Raw genomic sequence first — 15,686 nt, 5'->3', positions numbered from 1 at the left:
TCTGCGTGCATGTGCACTCGTGTTCGGAAAAAAATCATTCCGAAACCATAATCCTAAACCTCGTACTTCACATTTGAAAAAAAAGTGCCCTCTGCAAGAGGTGCACCAGGCATACTGCACAGCCTGCAAATAAGCATGTAGCCTACATTCCTAAGCCTTGACATCAAAAAGAGCTCCATGCAGCATTTAAGACTGCTTTTGTGGAATAGTAGCATTTAGTTTTCGAAGCGATATATTCTTTCTAGCTTTGTAATCAAGAAAGAAAAGTTTCTATGACACGTGGCAAATGCAGTGTCACTGGAATCTGTATAATAACATGACGGAGTACGAATGATTCAGCAGATATGACAGGTAATGGAGGGTTGGCGCAAAAGCAATGAAGTCAAAGGACAACAGTTTGTGCCTTCAAGAACACTGAGTCACACTCAGATCATCTCCACGAGACTCTGCCAGCCTGTATTTACTGCTTAGACAGTCTCAATCTATTTAGCACGTGTCAGGCACATCCCAACAGAGCCGAGACGTCCAAAGCGTCCCAAACATTGGCCGCTTCAGCATGAAGGTCAGACCGCCGTTTCTGTGGGCTCACTTCAAACCGGCAGGGCTGGCACTGTGCCCTGGCCAGATGGACACATGTGGCAGAATAACAAGACAGTGAATGTATCTCTGACACCAACTGTGCCGCATCCCATGCCCCAATTATGAGTCAACAAAAGAATCACTGCCTACGGTAGCACATTCATGCATCAGACGTTTGTCTCGCTGAAACCTGAGATGAAGGGAACACAGTTTGTTGAGAAGTAAAAACACAGATATGGTCACTGACTACTGTATTCTGTAAACAATCCTCAACTTGAATGATAGCATCACTGACAATCATTTCTAGGTATATATTAACAGTAAACACACCATTGTTAATAGTGTATACAGTAAAATAATATGGGAGGAAAAACTGTATTAATAAGCAGAACATATTATCATCTTATGACAGCGTACTAGGGCTGCAGGCGGCAGCAGCCGGTGTGAGAAACAGCAATTAATTTTTTCTCAAATGTGGCTGCCCTTCTCTTTGCAGTCCTGTGGGGTCAGGCAGCCAGTGCCTCATGCTCGCGTTGACAGCTTAGTCTCAAAAAGGTGAGGCCAGGAGGGATTTCTCAAGTTAAGTTTAAAGATTGGTAATGTATAGCTAAAAGTTAAAGGAACCACAAACAAAATCATCCTGTTTGCTATGTTTTGTTACAGATATTGTTAGGGATGCACAAATCTGCACTTTTCTTTTCCAAGATTAATGGAATCTTAGAATTACACTTAGACAGAAATTGTAATTGATGTGGATTGGTCTCATCTTTCTAATCCTCGATCCACGTAACAAGGTCAACATGAGAACAGATAATGTTTGAAAGGTCTTCTTTACAGTGATGAAATATAAGACACTGTGTATAAATCAGTGAGCCTACTTTAATAAGTATATTGCTCATATTTTGAGATTATTATTGGGTGATTTATCCGTCTTTGATAGCTTGTTGACCTGTTACACTGAACATGATATGCGTATTTAAATAATGATAATAATGATTTGTTGAGCAGTGGCATGCTTTTAGGAAGAAACTGTTTGATGCATTCAATTTGATAGAACAGGACTGATTTTTCAAGGGTGATTTCCTGGTAGTGATATTATTGCTTGCTATCCAAACTCTTGGCAACATGCAACTTACATGACATTTAAATTTATTCATTTGGCAGCCACTTTTATCGAAAGCGACTTGAGACCGAGTACTGCACTAAAGCTTCAGTACAGTAGGAGACCTTGGCGTTAGTACCATATGTTAAATTTGTTGGGGGAAAAAGGGCTGGGAATCAGGTGAAGAGGTGCACCAAACAGTAAGTTAGGTGTGTTAAGGGAGGGGGTGCTCTCTAAACAGGTGAGTCTTCAAGAGGTTCTTGAAAATAGAGCAGGATACCCCTGTTCTGATAACATTTACTAGATCGTTCCACCATCCGGAACCACAAACAACAGCAGTCTGGCTTCTAATTGCCTTGTGTGCCGGGATGGCATGGCAAGACGTCGTTCCACTGTGTAGGCAAGCATAAGGGACTTGAATTTGATATGGACGGCCACAGGTAGCCAGTGGAGGTCCATCAGCAGGCAAATTACATGTGCCCTTTTAGGCGGATCGAAGACAAGTGAGGCCCGACAGGAAGACATCGCAGTAATCAAGGAGACAGATAGCCATGATTTGTACAAAGAGTTGGGTGGTATACTAAGTCAGATAAGGTGATTATTTCTATGTTATAAAACGGGTAGCTCAAATCAAGCGATCTGATTGGTTCATATTGAGCGTATACCACGGCAATGATGTTGAATCAGTTTGCACAGGTCCGTATCACTCCGTGACTGCGGAAGTAACAACGTAAGTAGACGTGAATAGCGCTATGGAGTAGCGCTGGAGTGAAGTTGACTAAACTTACAAAAGCTCAAAGCACACAGTCAGCTTGAACGGTGTTTTTCTCATGGGCCATGGCCCACGCCAAAACAGCTGCGAACTTAAATTGCCGGCGAACCCGGCTAACTTCTCGTAGCCTTCTTCCCGAGGAACGCTACAGTGTGTTGCATAGCAACCGCCGTGCACTGTGCAGGCAGCAAGAGGGACTACTTTTTTGTATTTGTAAAAAAAAATTTTTTTTTGACGAAATAGAAAAAATACAATTGTAGCGTGTCTATTACCTTCATTTGCAAAACTTGTAACCTTTTTATAAAAGCAATAGCTCACTTCAGTCCGTGGTATAAGCCTGTCGTGAGCTATTGCTTAATTCTAAAGTGAAAAGCGGGACACAGATGCAGCATGGTCAGAGGAAGATACTTGTTCATCAAGCATCCCAGCCAGGTTCCTGGTTGGGGTGAGAGATGAGAAGGCGATTTTGATGTTGATATTGTGGTGGAGAGATTGGATGACAAAGAGTCCAGTCTAAGCGAGAGCTGATGGTGGTATACCTGCAACCGTTGTAGATATGCCTGAGAGACAATCTGAAATCTGTCTCAAGACTGTGGGGTAATCCGGCGTGAATGACAGGTCTAGTGTGGTATCGTCTGCATGACATTAACATGAGCTGCTGGCCTGCCCTGTGTCTTCTGGACCGGCCTCAGTGAAGGGGACGACTGAGCAGATTTACAGAAATGGGTCAGGAGACATGACTATCGGAAGATCAACGTCCTCTGGAGAGGTCACTGTGACCTTTGTAGTTTGCATTATTTCCATTCATTGACAAGTCACATTTCTTGCTTCATCTTCGTGTATACTTCTGTCTATTCAAATATTATAGTATTCAAGTATGTAAGCCGTGGCTATCTTTACGATTTATTTTACGTTATTAAAAGAGCACCATAGAAAAATGTATTTCAGTTGTCCTTGTATGTTCTGCACTGAATCTGATCATGAAAAGGGGACTGATGGTAAGAGAGCTTTTATATCTCCCTGCTAACAGCAGTCTGTGCAGCACATTTTTTATCACCAATTCAGTGAATTTAATTATCAGTGGAGTTGTCATGGAAGCACTCCCAGGCATAGATCATCTGTCCTTGAAAATAGGCTGTTTGGGCTCTGTCGGTTGAGAGATTTCAGCAAGTATACAGATTAGCAAAGGATTCTTGTGGGAGATATTATAAATGTGTGAATAAAATCATTTTCTGGAATATTTACAAATGTTATCCACATGTCTTTTGTTAGGGAAAGAAACCAACTGTAACCTAGATCACCTACTAAAGTAAATACACATTAAAATCATTATAAATTAGATACAATAGGTTAGTTTAGAGTCATTACCCTGCCCCTGCCTAATGCACTGTAGCATGTGCTGTGCTGTGCCATGGCCCATGTGATTTGGCATACGGCACCAGGCCCCAGCTGTGGGTCTGGCCATGTCGCTCCTGCTCTGTTGCCCACACACCATGTTCCACTGGTATGGCAGGTCATGCATGCTCATGAAGGTGGAAGCGCAAGTGGAAATGAGTCTGTGTTAGAGCGATCAGAGAATGACACCTTTCTCGGAGTGTTAACCGTCACTGTGATCATGACACTGGATCAAATTTCAGAAGCTTGTGTTTGCAGCAAAAAGAGAAAGAAAAAAACTACTCTAGCTTTAGACGTGTGGTATGCTGGGTAAAAATGCAAGTTTACCTTGACAAATTTACTAAAAGGCTGCATCAACTCCAGATTATGAAACTGCTGGTTTCCCCAGTTGTATAAAAACATTTTGCTTTCTTGATTAAGTTTTGCTTGTGGTCAAACTTGAGGTTTCAACTTTATTATCTACATAGGCTATTTGCACAAACCCTACATCCTCTATATATCTATGGCTCCCACAGCAGCCCTCGTTATTGTGACTGATATTTCCAGTTTGTTTTAGTCACATGTATCCCTCTGATTTATACTGGAAAAGCACATCCACACAATCTTATTGCAACTTCCCTACCTTCTCAAAAGTAGGCAACAGACAACACTGTGGAAATGTGCATAGCTGACAACTTGCTTTAACCATAATAAGTCTGCATCCGTTTCTGTATTTGTTTTGGAAGTTGATCAAACTAAAGTTTATTACTCCGGAGTCCATTCAATCACCCTTTCATCCCCTTATCACTCTGTTTATCTGACATTTATATTTGTTCTGCGACTCTATCCATCCACTTAATGCAACATTTTATTATCTATATTCATGCAGCAGACTCTTTGGAAGGCAGCCTATTCTGCGCAACAAAACCCAAGCACACAACTCAACATCTCACCGGGAAGTCTAGCACAGAGAATTTGCATTTGTATGTGAAAGTATGTGTCTGTGTGTTTGTGTGTGTGCCACTGTTCAAAAATTGATGGATAATCATTGAATACAGAAAGCACATAACAACACCATTTCACTCTCCTTAACTTCAACAAATTATATTATGTGAAGCTGTGTATCATCAAAACCAAACACTGTGAGCATGGTCACTGAATGAATGGATATATTATCAGGTGTGTTGAAGCACGGAATCGCTGTAAAAGAAAAGATTTGGGGTAGAGTAACAGCCAGCTAAGGGAAACAAATTAAACTGGCAAGTGGCAGGTAGAAAAAGCTCCAGAGGAGAAAGCGGAGGTAGGGACTTCACAGTTAAATAACTTGTGACATTTTTGACTTGAGTTGTTGATGAGATAGCACAAATAATTACCAGTGTGCCAAAACAGGTTCTTTTTTTCTGTCTCGTGCTTCCCCATAAGCACCAATTTATAAAAAAACAACGGAGTGGAGAAATTTGACTTTTTGGGAGGTTTAAAGCATGTTCCTCTGCAAAGCCAAACGTTAGAGAGAGTAGAATACTTCAGCTTGTGGCCTAAACACAAAATGTGAATCTCAGTATTAAATGCTTAAAGATGTTTGAGTTTATTGAGTCATGAAGTTTGTCTCATCTATCTACAGTATCTGTGAGTTATGTTTCACTTCCATTTTGTTGGTTTATATAAAAATCTAAGTCAGGTGAAGAGACAGGTGCCTTCATTTGCAGTTAGAAGAATCAGATATGTGTCTTTTAGATTACAAACTAGAATTACTGTCAGAGTGACCTTGACCTCTGTGCACCAAAATAGAAGCTCATCTTTGAGTCAAAGAAAACATTTCAACAAAAGAAATAATCTCAAGGCATAACTAAGATATCGTGCTCATGAGAGTATAGGACCAATGGACAACCTGAAATCACAGTGCATCCGGCCATTTCCACTCCTTCATCCATTCCACATTTTTACCACAACTCACCTACTCTGAAACAAATTGCACACACCAAAATACTGAGAATGACATTGCAAATACTTGAGTGATACGAATGTGAAAGAATAAATATGGATGGTCTTACCGAGTCTGTTGTCCAATGCTCCAAAGTCCAGAGAGTACTTCACCACATGGTAATTGTTCCAAACATACAGCAGGTTGTCTCTGGGATTATAATCCACAGCAGCAATGTACTGATAGGAGTTGGGGAAAGGGATGTCAAGAAACCCATCTTTACTTAGCTCTGTATTGTAGATGTAGTCTATTTTGTTGCCTGTTGCTTCATTGTCATCATCCTCATACACTGACTTCACTACATAGAGGATTCCACAAATCATGAAGGCGTTGGACGCTGAACGCTTGTCGTAAGCCGTGTCCCAGGTCCCCTCAACACGCAGTGTGTAGGGGTTGAGCTGGCTGATGACGATTCGCCCGTTGTTCTGCTCAGTGGCATAGATCACCCAAAGGCCATTTTCATCAACAGCCAAGTCGATGTCCGATTTCCCTCCCCAGCGGTATGGAGACGTGTCATGGTAGTTGGCATTGGCGATAATGGCCTCACCGCTCTTGATTCGAGTCCGCAGGTCAAACTTGACAATATTGCGTGTGCGCTCCTTGTTGAAAAAGAGCGCCCCATCATACACCACAAAGCCAGTTCCATCAACACGATGTGGGAGCTTGTAGGTTGTAGTCGGCCTTCCTGCAATGAAGTCTTCTTTGGAAGAGTATTCAGTCAATGTATCTGTGCGATAGGGTGTCCATGGCATGTAGTAGATCTTATCAGAGGCCTGGAGAGGGTCTTTGCACCAGGCCCCGGACTGGTGGTCCGATTCAAAGAGGTGCTCGCTCTGGTACACCCTGCGCAGAAGCCCTGGGCACAGGAATACTGAGGATCCAAAATAGGGGAAAAACAAGCACAGAGTTACATTGGCAGGTATTAGATGTCAATAAATGAAACGGCAACTGGATGCAACAAAAAAAAAGGTTTGAATCTGAAACTCAGTCTTTACCACTCTAAAGGAGTTGAGTCAAACCTTGAGACCCTGATCCGATTTATATTAAATGCATTACAGAACGCTAACTGTCAGGGGCAAAAAAAGTAATTAAGCTCATATGATTACTACTCAGTTTTCGATTACTACAGTGCAATAAAATTTAACAGGACACAACCAATATAGAAAAACAACTACTTCTCATTTCCATTCCAAGCTGAGTCTCAAATTTATTCAGGGTTCTCATGGTTTAATTTACTCATTAAATTTGCATATTAATATTTACTGGTAATTCAGTTAGTCTCTGATTCTTAATGTAATTATCTACAGTGTCACTGAAGGAACAAACATAGCAGAGGGGAATAATGAATGGATAAAATGAGGGTTATCACTTTTGACTTCATGTAAAACAAAAACAAATCAGAGGATGTTGCCACAGACTGACTTGCATGCACACACATTTTAAATTGTCCTTCTCTTCAGTTTGTTTCCTTTTATAGTATGGCTTTTCTTTACATACCACATTATATATAATTGAACCAGGGGGAAAAAAGGTTTCATTCTTTCCTTTCACCCTTGTGATAATTAGTATTAAACAAACAAAGTTAAAACATTTTAATACATGGTTTTGTATTAATTATTGGCTGAGGCAGCCCCTAGGAGAAAGAAAAGAAAACAGAATACAGTAATTACATCATCTATATAACTGGTGCTTGTCCATTATTTCATCCACATGACATTTCCGTCTCCATGATTTACAGCACCACACACAGTAAACTAATTACATGTGAACTGGTTTGTACTCAAATCTGATAAAGCTAGAACATGGCAATACAGCTGAAGCAATAGTGGCCTCCGTTTGTGAAAGCACATTTTTGCTCATTATGGGTTATCTGAGACTGAGGGAATTGGAATTGTCTGTTGTTCTGAAAAGATGACATCAGATTTCATAATACACTAAACATTTCAATTAAACTTTAAATATTAATAAACAAAGACATAAATGACTGTCACAATTCCAAGAAAAATAGAAAATGGCCAAGGTCTACGCCCGATGGAAAGGAACAATTAATAATTTAGACAGTGCAGTTTTCTTTTTTCCACAGGTCTGGGCCCAAAATACTTCGAAATGATAACAGTGTGTGTGTGTGTGTGTGGGCTCCTTTCACTGGAATGGGCCAGGAGCCTGACACAGCGCTGACAGGTTCTTACTGCAGATACGTCGAGAGGAAAGAGCTGCGCGCTCCGAGCAGAAGGAGAAGAAAGAGACAGTGAAAACAGAAGCTTCTTTCCCTTGTAATCTCTTAAGATTAAACATGTTGTCTACCTGCGGGTGAAAAATGTGCCAAGATGTGTCCCGTTGACACAGAGCCTCGACACACATCTCAGCGGTTGCTCCACTAAATGCTAAAAGGGCTGTTTCATTTCTATGGTCGAAAAAGACGAGATGTGCTGAGGTGCAAGGTCGGGGTGGGTAAGCTTTGTACTAAAAGCATGCAGAGCTCTGAGGAGGCTGTAGAATATGCTTTTTAAGGGTGTAAGCACAGAGATGAAGAAGTGAATGAGAGCTATTAGAGAAGTGATACAAAAGCAATCATGACTTTCATGGGAAACTGACAAAAACTGTAACTGCATAGGCACAGCCATTTCTACAAAATGTTTTCACCTCCCCCTTCACCTTCATTCCTCATTCTCTTTGTAACATTTTTCAGAGATATGTCATTAATTAATGACTACTATGAAATTTGAAATTTATTGCACAGCTATTAAAGCTACACTCTTGACTCTTGTTTAATGATTCCATTTACATCTTTGACTTCAATCCAGCGATATATTTAATGTCCGACAAAGGACATATTTCCCACTCATGCAAAAAGGTACGGCGACAAACACAATGCTCCTGGGGAACATGTGAAGATTTAGCGTACGTTCCACAGCATCATGCAGTGCTGATAAGGTAAGAATGTGAATGCTATGATCTGCCTCCAGTATTGGCTGGCAAGTCCCTGAAGGTTATAGCCATCATCATGTTAGAGCTATAATCAAAAATGCTGACAGCTTATTGGACAAGCTATTGATCACCCTGTATAGCCCTGTCCTTTAATATTATGCAGCTGATAAAGCAGAGCTGAAATAATCTTCAGTTATTACAGGGAGGAAAAACATCCCAAAGCAATGGGTTTTCAGTGAGGAGCAGGTCTTTAATGACCTTGCCATAAAGAATCATTATATATGTAGCGACGTCAAAAGCCCTTTGAGATGTGTTGGTGCTGAGGAATGAAGGAATGAAGAGAGGAGTTCAGTGCAGTATTCAGTGTTCTGTATGCTGCAGCATGTAGACGGCAACTAAATGAAAAAGAATTATGCCGGTTAGGTGCATTTCTAATACAGTTTCCCTGAACAATTTCATTTTCCCCATGAATGACATATTTAACCACGCCAATGAACCATACAAGGAGCATGAACCCTACAAAATGTCAGAAACCCGCTTCAGCAACCCGTCACCAAAAAAATAAAAATGAAAAAGCAAGCATGTACCAAATGAATATGCAGGTGAAAATTAAAAGTTGTTGGCATTTAGTTACCTTTTTGTTCCACTTCTATTTTTAGGCATGACGGGGAGAGAAAGAAAGAAAAAAATAAAGAACAGATTAACAAGGTCACAACTATCTTTATTTTTACAACAGTCACACAGAAGTACAACAAGGGGGGTTAGTGGAATGTACACATTTTATCGCACTGCAAGCCTTTGGAGAGGAGAAAAAAGTACTACATCACACGTGTGCCTGTAGGAAAAAGACAGATTATTCAGGTCTTACTCTGCGAAACATGGTTGTATGATGCAAATGTGTAAAACAGATCAACAAGCACATGAATTGTTTCGAGAGCCATTAAAATATTTAAACGAGCAGCTCAAGTTTTTGAGTTGAATGTACAACTTGGAGAAAATAAAACTGCTTCAGATACAAATCAGGTGTACTTCATACTGCACAGTTCAATCGTCTCAAACTGATCATCTTTTGAAAGACACCAAAAGGCACCATGGAGCTCAGGGTGTTCTCCTTCACATCATATGCAATAGTTTCAACGACTGTATTAATAAAATTAAAGATGATAACAGCATTAAAAAAGCCTACAGTATGAACTTGTGTACTGCATTTAGTGGCAAGAAATTTGTCACTGTACTGTATGACCTATTTTGTTAAATTTTGAATAACTGCGCAAGTGAAACATAAAAGCTATTTTGATCCTACAACAAGAAGTTCATTTGAGGCCGAAGGGCTATAACATCTTAACTCTATACATCACATTCTCTGTGGACAAGCTTTTTTTATGTCAGTCACGGCATTTTTCTGGTCTCTACCATTTGTAGTACGGGGTAGATTCCACACAGCGAGCTTGCTCCTGTCCCTTCCCCTCCAGTAATCCTGGTTCTAATAAGAGAGGATTAACCTCTGTTACCAGGGCTTACACGAGTCCTCTCTTCCAAATGGAGAGTGCAACAGAGTGAGGTATGGAGGTCAGTGGGTAGGTGTAGGCGGGGGTAAAGTTTGAAAGATGGGAAAGTTATTAGAGTAGAACAATATAAATGCAAGGCAGTCCAGCTGTCATTGAAACACTTTAAGTCCATACCAAGCCTGAACAACAATAGCTCTGGGCTACATCTGAACCACCATTACTGGCAACTCAAATTTGCCAATAACTCGGAACCTAATGTGGACCCCATAGATCAAATCAAAGTAAACAACCAAAACAGCTCCGATTGAAAACCTGCTCACCTCCCATGAGTGACGGCAACACAACGGGGACCTCAGGGGGGGAAGGGGCATTTCTGATTGAGCGCTCTCTAACAGTGGTGAGGAGAGAAGAGGGTAATGATCTATAGAAAAAGGCATTAGTGGCAGGGATGTGAGAAGTGGTACATGACGCAATCGCCTGGGGAGCTGTTGTGAGAATGGAGTAAAGGATGTGGACAAGAAAACGTGCCACTCCCTGGACTACAGTACAGCATCTGGCCTTTTTGCTTGACCAGGAGATGCCGCTGAATGTGGCAAGGTCGTCCGTCAGATCATTAGAACCAATTTGTTCACACTATGTCCACTGTGCTTCGCTACATATACGGTATTGCACAGGTTGAGACATACCTATCTCACCGTGTCACAGATACAAGAGGAGCAGCGGGGAGAAGCAGAGTGAGACAGTCAATTGATTCATTTGAAAGGCTTCTTTACTCCAGCCCACCAACCCCCATTGTGACCTTAATACAATTTGTTCTCACTGCTGTCACCATGTAACTAAAAAGCACTTAGCTCACTCATCCCCCTGTCTGAAGGCAAAAATATGCACGAACATTAAAAAAACAAGGGTTCTCTCGAAGCTACTCTAACCTATTTGAAAGGGTTACATCCTCTTAAACCACACAAAATAGACCCTTGAGTGTTCTTGTTGTAATTCTGCAACGAAATACTTGAAAAGCCTTGTCCTGATAAGAACATATGAGGAGCATTTAATAGAGTAAAAAATATATATTTACAGTTTAGCATGACACTCAATGTCCCTGTTTCATTATGGCAAAGAGTTCAAACTGAGGCTTGTTACCTATAGTCCATTCATTTAGAGATCATTTGAAGGTATACATAATATTCTACTGAATTGTTAAATTGTGTTAATGCTAATCATACCACTCTCAAACACACTGTACTTCAATTAAATTAACTTTAAAACATGAGATGAGCTAATTATATGAATAAGTGATCATGAGCACTGAGCGGCCATCTAATTATTCAAAAGCAGAGGTGGTGTTGAGAGAATTTGGAAGAATACACCAATTACATGAAGGGGTTTTGGGGGGCTGCGGCATGAGTTTGAGTTCACGGGTGGAAAGGCCCTGCGAGCTCTCAACACGTCACCAATTTCAGGGGCTGGTGCGGCTTCAGCTGTCACTTGAAGTTATGTATAATTTGACACTTAATTTGATCAGTGGATCAGTGAAATCTATCACCTGACCGTTCATCGTTATCATTTTGCAAAGACAGTCAGGTCCTCGTGATGACTTGAAAAGGTCTGGCCAACTGTTACCATCCTCCCCTGGATGCAGATCCTGGGCTTGCCAATTGACAAAAGTCTGTTATTGTGCATTAATGATCTGGTATGGATTCACCGAGACTGAATGCTGTTTTTCAACAACGCCCCTGCATTCCAGGCACACCTGCAAGCAGCCCAGCACAAGCAAACTGATCTTTTGGCCACTGAGTCGCTGCACTGGAGCAGTTTGGGATTTAGTGCCTTGCCCTAAGGCATCTGAAATTCTGAGCATTCCCTTACCAATACTGTTTTATTTAGTTCAAGGACAAAAATAAGCAAACAGCTGCCCATACTGAATTTGGAAACATTAATATTTTTAACATCAATTTTTCCGATTAGTTCTTTAAATGATCTCCATGTAAGTGTTCAACCAGGCTGTAGATTAGTGGCTGGAGTAGCCAGGTTGGGGCCAATTCTGGCAACAGGGTTGGGCAAAACAATAACTCACTGATCCATGTGCATGCGGCCTGTAACAGTTTGGCGGCTCTGTGATTCACACTGCCAAATGCATAAAGCTGGAAACGGGCAACATGGCTGATTCTGCAGCTTATCTAATTGGTCAAGCTGTTTTTGCAAATTCAATAAGCTGAGAAGGCAACCAACATTTATGGTGTAGCCTTTAAAATAATATATATGTTTAATGGCTATATAGGAATGAAGCAGCTGTTCCTTACAATCAAAAACTTAAAAGTAAATGCAAAGTTTTTCACTTTGACAATGTCCATAAGATGAGCAGAAAATACAAAGTAAACTGATGTTCAGCCACACCATACCCTGTAAAATTAAATGTTTCATAATTTTATAACATTTCCTTGCCAATGCATAATGCAGTCAAAACAGCATTTCTTCCGATAATGCATAATTTCAAATATAAATTCACCCGAGATGCCACCCTGCATGCTTATTTTTGTGTCGGAGCTAACGATGGGGACCTTTAGCGACTGTGAGAAGCACCCCTGTCATGTGAGCAGCAGCTGTATGGATTTTCATTTGAATAATTAATGCTTCCCAATTTCCCACTAATGGCTGAGAGGTATCAGAATGGTATCATTAGCCGCTAATAGAGATTCATGCTGGAATGGCTGCAATATTTTTTGCAATATCCCCCCACCTCTACTTCCATTCCCTCTCTCCCAGCCAACGAGTTGCAGAGTGCAAACCCCTTAACTCAAACCCATCAGCTTTTTAATTAATGACACAAATTACGGGGCTTTGAATAGCATGTGCCTAAGGATGGGGGAGGACGCGCTGGCTACCATCTCTCTTTCTCTGAATTCTCTCTTCATTTTTTTTTCTCCAATCATTTCCCTCGGCTGTTGCTCATGAGTTGCCCATACCATCATTACAGGTCCCATTTCTCAACAGTCCTCTTTTTCTTTCAACCACTTGTCTGCTCTCTTTGTGCTCCCCTCTCATACTTATTCAATCTCCTCCCCGGTGTCTCCTTATTGTCTCCATCGCGTTCTCTCTTTCTCCCTTATTGGGAAGCAGCTATGCTATCTCATAACCTTGACAATGAGGGATGCTATGTGTGTGTTTGTCTCTCTTTGAGGGACAGGTGCAAGGACTTGGCACTCATCCAGCCTGCTACCCACGCGGAAACCAACCAACGGTGGGAGGAAAAGACAAGGGCAGCCTCGGCAAAACAAAATTAAATAACTTTTTTTTCGGAACATAGCAGCAACTGGAGCAGAAATAACCTAATTGCACGTTTTAACATATGTCTTGATTTTCAAGGACCTTGAAATTATGGAGAACAGAGGGATGTGGGGGTTTGTGGGGGAGAAGAGAAAAGAACATGGGTCTGGTGTGTGGCTGGATGTGGTGGAGCACCAGTGAACAAAGAAAAGAAAAGAAAAAAACACAATACAAATGGAAATGGAGCTTTGATTAGGAGGGTGATCATTAAAAGGAGAGACCAATCTCTAATTAGTGCTATATCCTCGACACTTGGCATCTCAACAAGTCCCTCAGACATGCATGCAAGATTGTGTGTGCGCGTGTGTGCAAGAGAGCAATAAAAGCTTGGTTGTGTTATATAAATGGAAAAGTTTTAGCTTGTTCAGCATGCATGGACATCTAATCCAATATGTCGGAGCATATTTTATCTTATAACCATGAAAAGAGAGGGTGATCTTGTATGTATGTTAGGGAGCAAAGGAGCAGCCGCTACAGAACAAGGACCTGATAGATTACACCAGTTTATATAGCTATTAGTGGGGGAAAACAGTTTCCACATGTCCAGATTCAACCCTGTCGTACCACCATTTATCCACATTGGTAATGACTGCTTCCATGGCCAATTATCACCTCCTCTCCTCTGGGAAAATAATGTTTTTATCTGTAGAAGGGCCATTGTTATGATCATCCCCCCAAAATGCCACACTTTCATTATGATAATCCCATTTATGTAAACATTGTGTAAAGCAGTAAATAATATTCAGCGTGTTTGTTATTTATCTTTTCATCTTATTAAATCTTAAAAACTTTGTGATGAGGTAGGACCGGGTGATAATTCAAACCTGTCATCATATTGTGTAATTACAAAATACTGTTGTCCAAATGAATAACTTCTAACAAATAAATACAAACAAAAGGGCTATTTCCGTAACGCAACTGAATACATTAATCCAAATAATTTTCATTTGATTGTCATTCTTAAAAATATTGCAATTTCCTTTTAACCATATCTCACTGCCTTATAAATAAGTGCCTCACCTCTCTCACTCGGGGTCTCAACCAAAGTAATAATGATGATGATCAATGAGGTATTCAAAGCCCAGCTGAAGATAAACAGCCCTTTTTCACACCTCAGAGATACTGATTTATCATAGATATTTATCATATCATAGAAAGACACAGGTGCTTTTAGTGATGCTGAGCTAGAATTCATAATACCAGGACCCTGAAAGTGAAGCAGCTAGATTCAATTCATTTTGGACACCGTTTTATGTCAAACTGCATTCTGTGAAAAAGACCAACAGCATATGTCCTCCATCCAGAAAAAAAACAAAAAAAACAATTTGCAAATGTAGTACTTCACAGTTTTTGGTTTCTTACTTGTCAGTCAGAATAATGCTAATTCTCCATGTATGTAGATCAGAATGGTTTGGCCTATAGCTAATGAAATCATTTCATTTAAATTTCATTTGCATAACAGCAGCAGTGTATATCTCCATTGGATCACAGGGTAGGAGTCACTGACTCACAGCCAGACAGCAACCTGCTACAGAACACATGACAATAAGAGCCTCAGACTTTGATCGTCAACTACTCACATTATCTCTCTCGACTACAATGTATCGAACAACCAGGCGGGTGATTTATCCCGACCCTCTGATACGACCCATCTCCTGCAAAAGTGCCCCTACAGCGGTAATCACACTGCACCTTTGTTGGGATGGTTAAATAATAACCATTCAAAATTCCGTGTTTGAGTGTGTCCGTGTGCAAAAAGGCATCAGTGATTGTTTTTTCAGCTGGAGTGTAAAGTAAAGGGAAACTCTTCAAAAGCAGGAGGCAAAGCACAGTTTTAAAGTAACTGCGATGCGACAAAGTCAATCTGTGCAAATTCCGCCCGTGATGCCAGCATGGAGCCGGTGAGTGAGATGTCAAAGTCATCGTCATCCGAGCTTGCTGCGCGGGTTGGGGACTGGTCAACTGTCACAGAGTGATGAGATGGCATCACAGCCCCAACTTCACACAAGGGGAAAAAGTGGAGCTGGTCATTCAGGTGGGAGGGAGGGGGGAAACGAAATAAAACCACTGTCTGAACAAGCAGGCTTAATGCTCTCTGGCATTTCGGCGGGGGAGCGA

The 15,686-nt window shown here is 41.0% G+C and overlaps 1 protein-coding gene across 20 annotated transcripts in view; it reads right to left on the bottom strand.

Annotated features, from left to right (window-relative positions):
• The window catches only part of LOC118288653 (adhesion G protein-coupled receptor L3-like), a 192,960-nt gene that overhangs the window by 73,080 nt on the left and 104,194 nt on the right, over nt 1–15,686 (bottom strand). For 9 of the 20 annotated variants that reach the window (XM_035615117.2, XM_035615134.2, XM_047335967.1 and 6 more), the window contains exons 6-7: nt 9,371–9,385; nt 5,879–6,688 (exon numbers count right to left, since the gene is read on the bottom strand). In XM_035615117.2, coding sequence (XP_035471010.1) covers nt 5,879–6,688; nt 9,371–9,385 — 825 coding nt within the window. The remainder of the gene's footprint in view (nt 1–5,878; nt 6,689–9,370; nt 9,386–15,686) is intronic. The other 11 variants (XM_035615195.2, XM_035615204.2, XM_035615032.2 and 8 more) reach the window with 2 other exon arrangements.

The sequence above is a fragment of the Scophthalmus maximus genome, chromosome 12 (genome assembly GCF_022379125.1).
Source record: "Scophthalmus maximus strain ysfricsl-2021 chromosome 12, ASM2237912v1, whole genome shotgun sequence".
In the NCBI taxonomy this organism is placed as follows: domain Eukaryota; kingdom Metazoa; phylum Chordata; class Actinopteri; order Pleuronectiformes; family Scophthalmidae; genus Scophthalmus; species Scophthalmus maximus.
This window is presented reverse-complemented; position numbering and strand designations above follow the sequence as displayed.